Below are 17,215 nucleotides of genomic sequence, written 5' to 3'. Positions count from 1 at the left end.
TCAAGCCAAACCAGCAATCATAATAATAATAATAATGCTATGTGTTTACGTAATCATTGTTCAGGCTTACACCTTCTATTAATACTTTATTTTATTGTATTTTTTTTTTTTTTTTTAATTTTTTATAGCTACTTTATTTATTTATTTATTTATTTATTTATTTTTGGCTGTGTTGAGTCTTTGGTTCGTGCGAGGGCTTTCTCTAGTTGCGGCAAGTGGGGGCCACTCTTCATCGCAGTGTGGGGACCGCTCTTCATCGCGGTGCGCGGGCCTTTCACTATCGCGGCCCCTCCCGTTGCGGGGCACAGGCTCCAGATGCACAGGCTCAGTAGTTGTGGCTCACGGGCCCAGCTGCTCCGTGGCATGTGGGATCTTCCCAGACCAGGGCTCGAACCCGTGTCCCCTGCATTAGCAGGCAGATTCTCAACCACTGCGCCACCAGGGAAGCCCTATTGTATTTTTAATTAAAATTATACTGTTCAAATTAAGTCAGACATGAAATTAGCTTTGGAAGAAAATCACTTTGGTGTATTATTTAAACCTTTGAGGATAAAATGCATGCAAGTTTTTCCAATCATGCAGAACTAACAGGACATGTGAGATGTAAAATGGACATTTATTTTTATTATTTTCAATACAAGATCAGAGTTATAATAAGTTTCTCAGAAACTACTGTAATAAATTACTTCATGGTACAAAACTGCCATAGAAATTTTCCTGGTGAATGGCAGATGGGGCAGCTAAGTTTCACATGCTTATTTCCCAAAGTGGTATTGGTAGAGGTAAACCTAATTTCTAAAATGGGGATATGTTAGAAATGTAATACTTCTTTTTGCATGATGTTAATAATTTCTATCTAAATTAATCAAACTAATTAATTTGATGTAATAGGAACTGAGGCAAACGGATTTCATTATCAAGGTAATCTAAGTATATGAAATTCTATCTCTATTTAAATTGATTCCCTTTGAAATTTTTCTGTAAATGACATAGCTTCACCAGAAATGCTCACAGGGACTGATTCATAGATGTAATAGTATTACAACTGGACAGACTAAAAAATAAATAACATAGAAAATAATAATCAAGGGTAAATGTCCTGGTTTACCCTCAAATCATTTAGTAGTATCAGACCTAGCTGTGCTCACTGGTATGCTCTTCATCTTCAAATTATTTACAACATTGACATTCTAACTCGTGAATGTCAAGTAAGTCCCATATGAGCGTTGCTTCTGAACTAAGCTTAAACAGTCAATGTTTAATCTTGATCTGGCAATGCTGCTATTGTGGTTTTGTTTTATGACTTGATTTGCACCAAAAGTATAAAAAGAAAAAAGAAAAAAAGGTGGAAGCGGGGGGTGGGGAGGTGTGGGCGGGACTACCTTTATTATCTTGGCAGACAGGCAAATTTTTCCCTTAGAGCTAAACAAATTCTGCATACTCAACTGTCAAGTTATCTTGAGGTGAAAGATTTACAAGAGCAAAGAGATAATTATCTGAGCAAAGATTTGAAAACCTAGAGCACATCAAATCATTTGATGTTGCGTTAACAGGTCTCTTCTTTTACCTGTACAGCTATGTAAGACAAATCACTCTGTTCACTCTTGATATCCCAGTCCTCATCTGTTTCTGAGTCACCGGAGTAAGTGTCAAAGAGAGAGGACGTTCTAGACCACAATTCATCAGTCTGAGTAGTTGCATTACATAGTCGTGTTCCAAACACTTTCACTTTGGTCTGAATACCTGAAGGAGAATAAACACAATTACCTATGAGTTAGAATTTGCTTTTCATATACAAAAGACCAATTCAATTGATCAATCAACTGAAAAGTCAAAACTTACCCACACTGTAGTGAGGGGGGTCTCTTCAGAGATATTTGTGTACTTTTGTGCACTGGGCCTTCCTCACCGTGAGTAGGTACTGAAGTGACATCATTAGATAGATTATCAGCATGGACCTGTGTTTGTGTAACTTGATTTTCATGTGCAATCTAAAAATATAAATCAGAGGAGAATTATACTGAAGGTAAGGCCTTCTTTATATGGTTTTATCTCCTAAAAGTTACAAACAGTGAAAGAGTATAGATAATGCTTTTCAAGGTCACATATTAGGAAGGCTGGAATTTGAACCCAGGCAAGCTGGCTCCATAGTCCAAGTTCTTAAGAAGTCTGCCATACTGTCCTTTACTATTTCTAAATCTATTTCTAAGCATTGTGGTCAAGCAGAAATCTATATGCTATTAAGCTATTTGCTGACAACCCATTAAATTTTCCCTAAATCAACAGCTCGGAAGAGATAATACTACTAGTACTAAATTATTATAATAGTATTAAATATATCATAGCAAAGCAGTAGCATCGTTCTAGAAAACCTAATCATCAGTCCTTTATACATGACAGAGAAATAATTTAAGATAATATGCTTGAGTGTTTTTATGCTTTCCTGAGAAAAGTTACAATGTGAAATGGAAATTTTGATTTATGGGAGAAGTAAGAGGTAGAAAGGAGGAGAATTTGGATATTCAGAAGGTAATGTAAGACTGAGTACCTGGAAATTATGTGGAAGAGGCTAAGAAAAGATACCTGGAAAATGTAAGAGGGCCTGTGGGAAGAAAAAATAAGTGATAGAGAAATGAAAAAAAGTACTTTGTAATTTTACCTAGGCCACTGAAAAAAATTTTAGCAAGCATTCTTGGTTGCTGGAACACAGGTTATGAATGCCCAAGTTAAAGAACCTTTATGAAGAAACTTTTGTGAAGAGTCCCTTTGTAACATGAAGAATTACACCTAATATTTTTGAGGATTTAAATAAAAATTGAAGTCTTTATCTTTGTGTTTATAGTTATGACTAATTTTGACAGCTAATCTACTTCTACTTTTAAGCCAAGCATTATCAAGGTCTAGAATAAGTATATATTTCTTTACAAAACAGATGTACTCCTGATAAAATGGAGTTTTAGGAATTTATTCAGGCTTTAAAAAATAACTTTTGTTCCCTTTATAACAGTAATACATTGTATCACTGAGGAAAATTTGCACCATACAGAGAAGCAAAAAGAAAAAAAAATTAGCTGTAATCCCATCATTCATAGCTAACAACTTCATATTTTGGTATCATTTTTGTCTTTTTCTATGTATTTTTAAAAATTGGGAACATATGTTTTATAATCCTGTTTTCTTCTTTAATACATCATGTTTCTATGTTATTAAATATTCTACATATAATTTTTATGGCTGCATAAAATCTATTGTACAGATACACTGTAATTTATTAAAACAATCCATAATATTAGAAATCTTTGAACAAAAATTTTTGTGTACATACAAGATTACTTCTTTATATTAAAAATTTAAGAAACAGAATTTCCAGATATGTATTAATCAACTGGAACATGAATCAAAAGAAAATTTTTAGAATGAGGCAGAGAAAGACAAAAGGATGAAGGCTATAGAAAAGGTCATAAGAGATATAGCAGAAAAGATGAAAAAGCATAATATATAATAACAGTTGTAGTCCCAAAGGAAAAGAAAGAAAATGGGACAGAAACAATATTTGAACAAATAACATCTGAGAATTTACCAAAATGAATACAAGGCATTAAGACATGGTTTTACAAAAGTACTAAATGTATTCACTAAAATAAAAACAAAGGAAACCCTATCTATGCATATTACAGTAAAACTGGAAAACAAAGAGAAAAACTTAGGAGGAGCCAGAGGAAAAAAGATACATTGTCTTCAAAGGGGCAACCATAAGACACAGTAAGGCCTAAACTCTTAAGGATACACAAAGATTGAAATAAAAGGGTGTAAAAAAGATGTAATATGCTAACACTAACCTACAGAAAGCTGGTGCTGCTATATTGGTGCTACATAATAACACAGCTTCAAAATATGTAACACAAAAATTGTTAGAAGACTAAATATGTAAATTTAAAACCGAGGTGGAAGATTTTTAACACACCTCTCTCAGTAACTAATAGGCAGGCAAAGATTCCATAGGGATATAAGAAATTTAAACAACATGATTAATAGACATATATGGAGAACTGTACCCAACTGCAGCACATTCACCTCAAGTGCATACGGAACATTTATAAAAACTGACCTATGTTAGGCCTAATACAGTTTCAATAAATTTCAAAAGATTAAATCCATATGCTCTATATTCTCTGGCCACAGTGTAATTGACCTAGAAGTCTATAACAAAAATATAACTACAAAATACCAGCATGTTTGGAAATTTTAAAATATACTTCTAAGTAACCCATGATAAAATTACAGTGGAAATTAGAAGATATTTTACACTAAATAATAATAAAAATATTCAAAATCTAAAACTTGTGGGATTCAGTTAATGTCATGCATAGAAGGGCATATATAGTCTTAAATGTACATAATAGTATAGAAAAAATTAGTCTTAATTTAGATTGCAATTTTAACACCATTCAAAAAATTACTTCACAAAATATTTCTAATGTATCTTCATTTCAGGAGTTTTCCCTCAAACAATAAACTCTACTGAATTCTACATTTGGGAAATAAGCATGTCAAACTTAGCTATCCCATCTGCCATTCACTATGAAAATTCTGGAAATCAATGATCCAATTTAATGCTCAAGAAGTTAAAGAAAGAATGGTAAATAAAAATTGAAAAAGTAGAGACATGAGAGAGTGAACTGTAATGTAAATGATGGACTTCGAGCTATAACGATGTGTCAGTGTAGGCTTATCAGTTGTAACAAATGTACCACTCTGGTGGGGGATGTTGATAGTGGAGAAGGCTATGCATGTGTGGGGGCAGGGGGTAATTGGGAAATCCATCTTCCCCTCAATTTTGCTGTGAACCTAAAACTTTTCTAAAAAAATAAAGCCTTAAAAAATTAAAGAAAAATATTGGAAATCTTTTAATATGCAGCTCAATGTTCATAGCAGTATTATTTAAAATAGCTAAGACATGGAAGCAACCTAAGGGTCCACCAACAGACAAACGGAAAGGAAGATGTGGCATATAAATACATAACATTACTCAGCCATAAAAAAGAATGAAATCTTGCCATTTGCAACACTATGGATGACCCTGAGGGTATTATTCTTAGGGAAATAAGTCAGACAGAGAAAGACAAATACTGTATATTTTCATTTATATGTGGAACCTAAAAAATAAAACAAATGAAGGAATATAACAAAACTGAAACAGACTCGCAGATACAAAGAGCAGACCAGCGGTTACCAGTGGGGAGAGAGGTGGAGGGAGGGGCAAAACAGGGAAAGGGGATTAAGAGGTACAAATTATTGGGAATAAAATAAATAAGATACAGAGGGCAGACAGCAGAAGCAAGAAGAACTACAATCCTGCAGTCTGTGGAACAAAAACCACATTCACAGAAAGATAGACAAGATGAAAAGGCAGAGGGCTATGTACCAGATGAAGGAACAAGCTAAAACCCCAGAAAAACAACTAAATGAAGTGGACATAGGCAACCTTCCAGAAAAAGAAATCAGAATAATGATAGTAAAGACGATCCAGGACCTTGGAAAAAGAATGGAGGCAAAGATCGAGAAGATGCAAGAAATGTTTAACAAAGATCTAGAAGAATTAAAGAACAAACAAACAGAGTTGAACAACACAATAACTGAAATGAAAAATACACTAGAAGGAATCAATAGCAGAAGAACTGAGGCAGAAGAACGGATAAGTGACCTGGAAGACAGAATGGTGGAATTCACTGCTGTGAAACAGAATAAAGAAAAAAGAATGAAAAGAAATGAAGACAGCCTAAGAGACCTCCGGGACAATATTAAACACAACAACATTTGCATTATAGGTGTCCCAGAAGGAGAAGAGAGAGAGAATGGACCCGAGAAAATATCTGAAGAGATTATAGTCGAAAACTTCCCTAACATGGGAAAGGAAATAGCCACCCAAGTCCAGGAAGCACAGAGAGTCCATACAGGATAAACCCAAGGAGAAATACGCCGAGACACATAGTAATCAAATTGGCAAAAATTAAAGACAAAGAAAAATTATTGAAAGCAGCAAGGGAAAAACGACAAATAATATACAAGGGAACTCCCATAAGGTTAACAGCTGATTTCTCAGCAGAAACTCTACAAGCCAGAAGGGAGTGGCATGATATACTTAAAGTGATGAAAGGGAAGAACCTACAACCAAGATTACTCTACCTGGCAAGGATCTCATTCAGATTCGATGGAGAAATCAAAAGCTTTACACACAAGCAAAAGCTAGGAGAATTCAGCACCACCAAACCAGCTCTACAACAAATGCTAAAGGAACTTCTCTAAGTGGGAAACACAAGAGAAGGAAAAGACCTACAAAAACAAACCCAAAACAATTAAGAAAATGGTAATAAGAACATACATATCGATAATTACCTTAAACATGAATGGATTAAATGCTGCAACAAAAAGACACAGTCTTGCTGAATGGATACAAAAACAAGACCCATATATATGCTGTCTACAAGAGACCCACTTCAGACCTAGGGACACATACAGACTGAAAGTGAGGGGATGGAAAAAGATATTCCATGCAAATGGAAATCAAAAGAAAGCTGGAGTAGCAATACTCATATCAGATAAAATAGACTTTAAAATAAAGACTGTCACAAGAGACAAGGAAGGACACTACATAATGATCAAGGGATCAATCCAAGAAAAGATATAACAATTATAAATATATATGCACCCAACATAGGAGCACCTCAATACAAAAGGCAACTGCTAACAGCTATAAAAGAGGAGATCGACAGTAACACAATAATAGTGGGGGACTTCAACACCTCACTTACACCAATGGACAGATCATCCTAACAGAAAATTAATAAGGAAACACAAGCGTTAAATGACACAATAGACCAGATAGATTTAATTGATATTTATAGGACATTCCATCCAAAAATAGCAGATTACACTTTCGTCTCAAGTGTGCACAGAACATTCTCCAGGATAGATCACAACTTGGGTCACAAATCAAGCCTCAGTAAATTTAAGAAAATTGAAGTCATATAATGCATCTTTTCTGACCGCAACGCTATGAGATTAGAAATCAATTACAACGAAAAAAACGTAAAAACTACAAACACATGGAGGCTAAACAATACGTTACTAAATAAACAAGAGATCACTGAAGAAATCAAAGAGGAAATCAAAAAATACCTAGAGACAAATGACAATGAAAACATGATATTCCAAAACCTATGGGATGCGGCAAAAGCAGTTCGAAGAGGCAAGTTTATGGCTATACAAGCCTACCTCAAGAAACAAGAAAAACCTCAAATAAACAATCTAACCTTACACCTGAAGGAACTAGAGAAAGAAGAACAAACAAAACCCAAAGTTAGCAGAAGGAAAGAAATCATAAAGATCAGAGCAGAAATAAATGAAATAGAAACAAAGAAAACAACAGCAAAGATCAATAAAACTTAAAGCTGGTTCTTTGAGAAGATAAACAAAACTGATAAACCCATAGCCAGATTCATCAAGAAAAAGAGGAGAGGACTGAAATCAATAAAATTAGAAACGAAAAAGGAGAAGTTACAACAGACACTGCAGAAATACAAAGCATCCTAAGAGACTACTACAAGCAACTCTATGCCAATAAAATGGACAACCTGGAAGAAATGGACAAATTCTTAGAAAGGTATAAGCTTCCAAGACTGAACCAGGAAGAAATAGAAAATATGAACAGACCAATCACAAGTAGTGAAATTGAAACTGTGATTAAAAATCTTCCAACAAACAAAAGTCAAGGACCAGATGGCTTCACAGGTGAATTCTATCAAAATTTAGAGAAGAGCTAACACCCATCCTTCTCAAACTCTTCCAAAAAATTGCAGACGAAGGAACACTCCCAAACTCATTCTATGAGGCCACCATCACCCTGATACCAAAACCAGACAAAGATACTACAAAAAAAGAAAATTACAGACCAATATTACTGATGAATATAGATGCAAAAATCCTCAACAAAATACTAGCAAACAGAATCCAACAACACATTAAAAGGATCATACACCACGATCAAGTGGGATTTATCCCAGGGATGCAGGGATTCTTCAATATATGCAAATCAATCAATGTGATACACCATATTAACAAATTGAAGAAAAACCATATGATCATCTCAATAGATGCAGAAAAAGCTTTTGACAAAATTCAACACCCATTTATGATAAAAACTCTCCGGAAAGTGGGCATAGAGGGAACCTACCTCAACATAATTAAGGCCATATATGACAAACCCACAGCAAACATCATTCTCAATGGTGAAAAACTGAAAGCATTTCCTCTAAAATCAGGAAAAAGACAAGGATGTCCACTTTCACCACTATTATTCAAACACAGTTTTGGAAGTCCTAGCCACGGCAATCAGAGAAGAAAAAGAAATAAAAGGAATACAAATTGGAAAAGAAGAAGTAAAACTGTCACTGTTTGCAGATGACATGACACTATACATAGAGAATCCTAAAGATGCTACTGGAAAACTACTAGAGCTAATCAGTGAATTTGGTAAAGTTGCAGGATACAAAATTAATGCACAGAAATCTCTTGCATTCCTATACACTAATGAAGAAAAATCTGAAAGAGAAATTAAGGAAACACTCCCATTTACCAATGCAACAAAAAGAATAAAATACCTAGGAATAAACCTACCTAGGGAGACAAAAGACCTGTATACAGAAAACTATAAGACACTGATGAAAGAAATTAAAGATGATACCAACAGAGGGAGAGATATACCATGTTCTTGGATTGGAAGAATCAATATTGTGAAAATGACTATACTACCTAAATCAATCTACAGATTCAATGCAATCCCTATCAAATTACCAATGGCATTTTTCATGGAACTAGAACAAAGAATCTTAAAATTTGTATGGAGACACAAAAGACCCCAAATAGCCAAAGCAGTCTTGAGGGAAAGAAATTGAGCTGGAGGAATCAGACTCCCTGACTTCAGACTATATGACAAAGCTACAGTAATCAAGACAATATGGTACTGGCACAAAAACAGAAATATACATGAGTGGAACAGGATAGAAAGCCCAGAGATAAACCCACGCATCTATGGTCAACTAATCTATGACAGAGGAGGCAAGGATATACACTGGAGAATAGACAGCCTCTTCAATAAGTGCTGCTGGGAAAACTGGACAGCTACATGTAAAAGAATGAAATTAGAACACTTCCTAACACCATACACAAAAATAAACTCCAAATGGATTAAAGACCTATATGTAAGACTGGACACTATAAAACTCTTAGAGGAAAACATGGGACGAACACTCTTTGACATAAATCACAGCAAGATCTTTTTTGATCCACCTCCTAGAGTAATGGAAATAAAAACAAAAATAAACAAATGGGACCTAATAAAACTTTTGCTTTTGCACAGCAAAGGAAACTATAAACAAGACGAGAAGACAACCCTCAGAATGGGAGAAAATATTTGCAAACGAATCAAGGATAAAGGATTAATCTCAAAAATATATAAACAGCTCATGCAGCTCAATATTAAAAAACCAAACAATCCAATCAAAAAACGGGCAGAAGACCTAAATACACATTTCTCCAAAGAAGACCTACAGATGGCCAAGAGGCACATGAAAAGCTGCTCAACGTCACTAATTATTAGAGCAATGCAAATCAAAACTGCAATGAGGTATCACCTCACACCAGTTAGAATGGGCATCATCAGAAAATCTACAAACAATAAATGCTGGAGAGGGTGTGCGGAAAAGGGAACCCTCGTGTACTGTTGGTGGGAATGTAAATTGATACAACCACTATGGAGAACAGTATGGAGGTTCCTTAAAAAACTAAAAATAGAATTAACATATGACCCAGCAATCCCACTACTGGGTATAAACCCAGAGAATACTATAATTCAAAAAGACATATGCACGCCAATGTTCACTGCAGCACTATTTACAATAGCCAGGTCATGGAAACAACCTAAACGCCCATCAAATGGATAAAGAAGATGTGGTACATATATACAATGGAATATTACTCAGCCATAAAAAGGAACGAAATTGGGTCATTTGTAGAGACGTGGATGGATCTAGAGACTGTCATACAGAGTGAAGTAAGTCAGAAAGAGAAAAACAAATATATGTGGATATATGTGCATATATGTGGAACAGATAAACCGGTTTGCAGGGCAGAAATAGAGACACAGACGTAGAGAACAAACATACGCACACCAAGGGGGGAAAGCCGTGGGGGGGTGGGGGTGGTGGTGTGATGAATTGGGAGATTGGGATTGACATGTATACACTGATGTGTATAAAATGGATGACTAATAAGAACCTGCTCTAAAAAAAACCAAATAAAATAAAATTCAAAAATAAATAAATAAATAAATAAGATACAAGGATGTAATGTACAGCACAGGCAATACAGCCAATACTTCATAATAACTTTGTATGGAGTCTAATCTATAAAAATATCGACTATGCTGTACACCTAAAACTAATATAAGTGTAAGTCAACTATACTTCAATTAAAAAGAATACTAGAAGTCTGTTAAAAAAATGTAAGCAGTTGGGCAAAATTTGAAATATTTGGTAATTCAATATTTCGTCTTCACATAAGCAAGTTAGTTATCCTTAAGGTCTCCTTTGTTTGAAATACTACATCTGAATATGTAAAGATATCCTAGTGTTTAAGTGAAGTTTTCACATTTTAACAAGTTTGTTTAATGTGAAAACATATAGGAAAAGGTCTATGTTAATCATTTTAGCTCAGTAATGTATAAACCTAGTGTATCAATTAAAAATCAAAGCTGAACAAAATAATATGAGGGGAAGAAATAATAAATAATAGAAATAAAAAGAAAATAATATCAGAAGATCAAAAGGCAGAGTTCACTCTTTGAAAAGACTAATAAAAATCGATAAAAAGAATGAAAAAGCAAAAATTACTAACAGATCATAAAGAATTTTAAAAGATGGAGTATCATGAACACTTTTGTGTCAATATGTTTAAAAATCTAGATTAAACTGACAAATTTTTAGAAAAATACAACTTATCAAAATGGATATAGAAACAGAAAAACTCTGAATAACCCCATAACTATTAAAGCAATTGAATCCATCATTAAAAAATCTTCTCATAAGGAAAACTTCAGGACTAGGTGTCTTTTTCAGTGAATTCCACAAAATATTAATATCAAATTTATTAGTGGACATATAATGCCAATTTATATAAACTTTTCCAGAGAATGATGAAAGAGGGGACAACTCCAAACTGGTCAGCATAATCTTGAAACCAAAACCTGAAAAAGGCATTTCAAGAAAGAACAGCTATAGACCAATTTTGCCTATGAACACATATGCAAAAATCTAAATAGAATGTTAACAAATCAAATTAAACAATACCTAAAAGAATAATACACCTTGGCCAAATTGGGTTTGCTTCAGCCATGCAAGTTTGACTCTATATTTCAAAACCAGGCAATAAAGTTCACCACATTAACAGAATAATAAGCAATATACGTGATCATTAATAGGTTCAGAAAAAGCATTTGAAAAAATTCAACATCATTTATGATTTAAATCTGTAGCCAAAACTTGGAATAGAGGGGAACATTTCTTTTTATGGTAAGAGCAGCTACCAAAAGAACTATAGCAAAAATCATATCAAATGGTGAAATATTAATGACTTTTCCTTTGAAAATAGGAATGAGAAAAGGATTCCCCATCACTTCTTCTGTTTCCCACGCTGTAATGGAGGTTCTACCTAGTGCAATAGGAAGAATAAGAAACAAAAGCATAAACATCAAAAACTATATGCATATATTTTTTATACATGTAGAAAATCCAAAAGCATCTGCAAATTATCAGAATTAATAAATGAGTTTAGCAAGGTTTCTGGTTACAAGGTCAACAAAAATCAATATATCCACATACATTTATAGAAAATAAAATTTTAAATAATACTATTTATAATAGCTAAATCAAATAGGAATAAATCTAATGAAATGTGTAGAAGACCTCTATATAGAATGCAATAATGTTTTTAAGAGAAATGTAAAAACCCAAATAAATGGAGGGATACATTATGTTCATGGATTGGAAGAATATTGTCAATATGCTCTTTCTCCCCACATTCATTTAAAAATTCAATGCACTCTCAGTCAAAATCGCAACAGATAATTTGTGGAGATTGATGAACCAATCCTAAAATATATATGGAAATTTAAAGAGCCCAAAATAGCCAAGACATCCATGAAGATGAACAAGGTAAGAGGAATTAATCAACTGGATATTAATTTTTTGTGGGGGGGGGCTGTACAATGACCATGTGCTTTATTTTATTTCTTCTGCTCTGTGATTTTTAATTTCAATAGTAACCTCCATATAAAGTAAAACTACTTGATTACCTCAACTTTGGTTTAGATTAAGGTCTCATAAAGAATTTTAGCAAGTACATTTAAACTAATACCATAAAACACAATCATTATTGAAAATAAGCATTTGTCAGAAAAATATGCCAACTGGATATTAATTCTTAACATAAGCTATAGTAAAGTATTGTGATAATGGTGTAAAGATAGGCAAGCATAAATGGAACAGAATTTTAAAATGTTGAAACAGACTAATGTGTATATGAAAACTTGATTTATGACAAAGCTGACACTGCAGGACAATGACAAAATGCTAGCCTTTTCAATAAAAGATGCTGAGTCAATCGGGTATCTATATGAGGAAAAAATGAAACAAACTCCACTTCATACACAAAAATCAATTCTGAATGGGTTGTAGATATGAATGTAAAGACTAAAAACAGTAAGTTTATGGAAAACAGCAAAGTAGCATGCTTTAAGCATTAAGTATACAGAAAAAGATGGTTAGGTTGGCCTACATTAAAATTAAGAACTAAGTACACAGAAAAAAAAAAAAGAAAAGCTCAGTACATCAAAAGACACACTATTAAGAGTGAAGAGGAGAAGGTAGTTAAAGCATATTTAACTGACAAAGGACTTGAAGACAGAATTTATTAAGAACTCTATATCAACAAGAAAAAGACAATCCAACAGAAAAATCGGCATATCGCCAAAGAGGCTATCCAAATGTTCAATTAACATTTGAAAAGTTGTTCCCTTACTAATGTCATTTATGAAATGAGAAAGCAAAGTAAACCACCATTACACACCCTTCAAAAAGACTCAATGTGAAAGACCGACAATCCAAGTGTAGGCAAGAATGTGAAACAACGTAAGCTCTAATTATGCTTCTAGTAGTGTAAATTAGTACAACTATTTTAGAAAATTATCTGGTATTATTTACTGAAGTTTAATATAATATTATGTCTCAGAAATTCTAGGTATATATCATCAGAAACGTGTGCACATATGAAAAAGACATGTAGAAGGATGTTTACAGCAGGATAACTTCTAATAGCCCCCAAATGATAACAACCCAAATGTCCAACAACAGAAGAGCTAAAAAAATTTTTTGGTATATTCGTACAATAAACTGCTATATAGTAATGCAAACATATTACTGCTATATGCAACAATATGGATGAATCTTACAAATATAATGTTGAACAAAAAAGCCAGATGCAAGAAATGCCTACAGTACGATTCTACTTACATAAAGTTCAAAAGAAAGCAAACTTGGTTGCTTTGAGGATGGAGGAGGAGCTAGGCTTGGGCTCTTGAGTTGCTAGTAATGTTCTAATTCTTTGACCTATAGTAGTTACACATGTTCAGTTTCTGATAATTTAATGATTTAAGCACTTTCCTGTGTTTTGCTATATTTGAATTAAAGTTTAAAAAATACAGTTTGGTTAGAAAAGCAAGGATGCAAAATTAACAGTTATGGAGAGACAATAATTCTAGCTATACGAAGCAAAATATCAGTGTATGGTGCTCATCAGAACCCTCTTTTTTCCTTGGAGGTGGCCCCTAATCTTTCCTCAACCTCCCTAAAGATAGGCTACATTCATACTTCTACTTATGTACATATAGCACAAAACACCCAAAACAGTGTTTACAATAGCTCCTCAATAAATATTGTAGAGTGACTGGAAATTTGCTGTTTAGTCAGTTGGTCTTGGAAAGAAAAACAGTGAGTGGGGGAAGGAGTGAAAGGTGGCACAAGTAAACTTTCTTAGAGATGCTATTGGGGTTCTCAATCCAGACCGGCTAAAAATTTATTGCTATCAAGTCTAAATAAACTTTTTAAACTTTATATAAAGTACTACTATTAAAACCTACACATAGTTCCCTAATGACTCAGCATGTATATTAATGTAATATGGATTGTTAGAAGTGTTGGCTGGATATATTTACTAATTGGAAAACAGAGTTGGTATCTATTCTAGATTTCTCAATAGTTAGCCTTTGTTGTATTATAAGATCTTTGGTTGTTTTATTAGCCTGGCTTTTCTTCTCGCAATTTTTGATTAGATGGTCGAATTATGAGGAAGAAAAATGGTGTAAGGGTGTGTGTGGCACATGTTTAATATTTACCTCTTTTACTACATATTTATATATATCTATATATAGATGTACATATATGGGCTTGGGTAAAGGTTGGCTAGGCAATGATGGTGGATAGATGGTTCAAGGAAGAGGCAGATGTCTTGACTGGTATACAGCTTGGTGAGAAGGGAAGCTGGCAGAGAAATGAAATTTTAGTGTACTAAAAAAACTGTTCTCATAGTCACATAATCATTCCACAAATATTTATTGAATTCCTTAAATCTGCAAAATATTGTTCTAGTTGCTGGCAATACAATAGCGAACAAAATCAGATAAGATCCCTACTCTCACAGAGCTTACATTCTAATGTGAGGACAAACATTAAGCAAATTATACAATTATTTCATGACAACTGTGATGAGTGCAACTGAAGTATATGTGCTAATGAAGTGTATGAAGAATGAGAATATATAAGTAGGGAATCAAAAGGGAAGGATGTTTGAGCAGATTTTTAAAGTAAAAGGACTCAATTGATGATGATGGGAAATGGCAGGGGCATAATTCCAGGGCAGTACATGAAATAATGGGGAAAAGGCTTATTGGTAGGAAAGAATACAGCATGTTCAAAAATTGAAAAGATCAGGGGCTTCCCTGGTGGCACAGTGGTTGAGAATCTGCCTGCCAATGCAGGGGACATGGGTTCGAGCCCTGGTCTGGGAAGATCCCACATGCCGCGGAGCAACTAGGCCCGTGAGCCACAACTACTGAGCCTGCGCGCCTGGAGCTTGCGCTCCGCAACAAAAGAGGCCGCGACACTGAGAGGCCCGCGCACCGCGATGAAGAGTGGCCCCCGCACGCCGCAAGTAGAAAAAGCCCTCGCACAGAAACGAAGACCCAATGCAGCCAAAAATAAAATAATTAATTAATTAATTAAAAGAAAAAAAAATTGAAAAGATGAGCATGACTGGTGCACAGTGAGCAACAAGGACGGTGGGCTGGGATAGGGCTGGTGTGGTAGGCAGGGGCAAAAAGCACGCAGAGACTTGTACATTGTGTTAGTAATATTATTCTTCATCCTAACAATTGCAGGATGTCATTAAAGGGTCTTAAGCATCCACCCCAATGTAGGAAGCAGGTTGGTATGGCAGAAGAGTTTCTGTCTGGCAATTAGACCTAGAGAAAACGCTCCTGAGGAAATTAACCTCCTGGACTGGCTTCCTTGCACATAAATAGTGAGTCTGAACTAGATGAGCACTTAGGTTTCCTTCAGCTCTAAAATTCAACGAATACCTCTATATATTCCAAGCCAAAATGTCAGTTACAAGTCACCTGACTTCTTGGTGAATTCCTCCTATCTCTAAAACTGAACACATTTTAGATCCAATTAAGAGTCATAGTTTAATCTATGTTATGGTGATAGGGCTGAAGTTTGACTAACTCAAAGAAGACTGAGAAGTCTTCTTTAAGATGGGAAGTGGGCAAGAAGGCAGCAGTGACCAGATGCAAAATAAGTGTAATCGATTCTTATGAGTATCGAGAAAGTAGGCAGAAGAGAGCAAGACAGGAATGTTCAGTTCACTGGAACGATTTAATTTAAAGGCAGCCAGTCAAGAGGAAGTTTAGGAGTGGGAAGGGACAGTTTATGAGCAAGCCCCATCTTCATCAGCATCTCGTATCCCCCTTCCCCCGCCATTTTGACAGTATAATTGATAATTCCTCAAGCTTATGTAATATCGTAAGCAGAAACAGTTTCAAGCACCCCATTCCTTGAAATTTGCTCAAATTAAACACTTTCTATTTAAAAACTCAGGAGCGGAGAGTGAAGGCGACTCTATAATCTGAAGGACGAGAGAGAGAGACAGACAGACAGAGACAGAGAGGGAGAATGAGAGTGTTTTGGGGAAGAGGAGGTAGAAAAAACTATAATTCCACAGTGTTAATGCTAAATAGGCTCTTGGAGATCACTGAGTAAACAGAAACCTTCGAGGTGAGGTGACTTTCCCAAGACGACACTAAGTGTAGGAGTCTAGCCACAGACCCGGGGTCCTCCAACGACCCTCGGGGGACTCCTGGGTGGCCCTTTACCTGTGAAGCCGCAGCCCTCTTCCTGGCCCGGAGGAGTGTACAGCAGGCTGGCCCCGGGGCAGCCTCGGGCTGCCTGACTGCCTGGGGCTCGCCTCCCTGCTCGGGGCCGCCCGCCCCGTCTCCCTCTTCTTGCCCCTTAGGTGCCGGGGAGGACACCCGGTGCAGGGTGGGCACGGCGCCCGCCACGAACCTCAGGCGCTGGGAGAAGCGCAGGTTCTTCTGGATAACCGAAGAGACGTCAAAACAGGCGGTAGCAAAGTGGTCGGAGCAGATGACCGAGATGTCATTGCCCTCGTACCAGTCGGCGCGGCGGCTCCGCACGAAGCGGCCCCACAACAGCCGCACGGCCCGGTCCTTGGGGAAGCGGAACAGCGAATTCCCGGACGTGGTGGTGTTGCCGCAGTGGGCGGCCACGCAGCGGGCAGGCATGGCAGCTGACTCCGGGTTGGGAGACGAGAGCCCTCCGCACGGCCTCGCCCCGCCTGAGTACTCACCTGCCGGATTCCGCGTACGCCTTGTCTCCTTCCCCCACCTCCGGCCGCCGGAAGTGCCGAACTGCGGCCCCACCTGGGAAAGTACCCGGCTCTCGGAGATCCTCCTCCTCCCTGCAGCTTCCCCTGAGAGCAGGTGGCCACAGGCAGAGGGATACAAATTTCGCGCGGGCCCAGCTGA

The 17,215-nt window shown here is 36.1% G+C and overlaps 1 protein-coding gene across 1 annotated transcript; it reads right to left on the bottom strand.

The window, feature by feature from the left end:
- Window positions 1-456: 456 nt before the first annotated feature.
- On the bottom strand, window positions 457-17,030 carry THAP10 (THAP domain containing 10). The gene is given in 4 exon segments (XM_057543751.1): window positions 457-1,743; window positions 1,843-1,861; window positions 1,863-1,991; window positions 16,544-17,030. Coding segments are annotated over 4 exon segments (774 nt in total). The 5' UTR covers window positions 16,973-17,030; the 3' UTR covers window positions 457-1,546.
- Between the last annotated feature and the right edge of the window lie 185 nt (window positions 17,031-17,215).

The sequence above is a fragment of the Balaenoptera acutorostrata genome, chromosome 3, assembly GCF_949987535.1.
Source record: "Balaenoptera acutorostrata chromosome 3, mBalAcu1.1, whole genome shotgun sequence".
Taxonomy (NCBI): Eukaryota; Metazoa; Chordata; class Mammalia; order Artiodactyla; family Balaenopteridae; genus Balaenoptera; species Balaenoptera acutorostrata.
The sequence above is the reverse complement of the archived record's forward strand: the minus strand, read 5'-3'. Positions and strand labels throughout refer to the sequence as shown.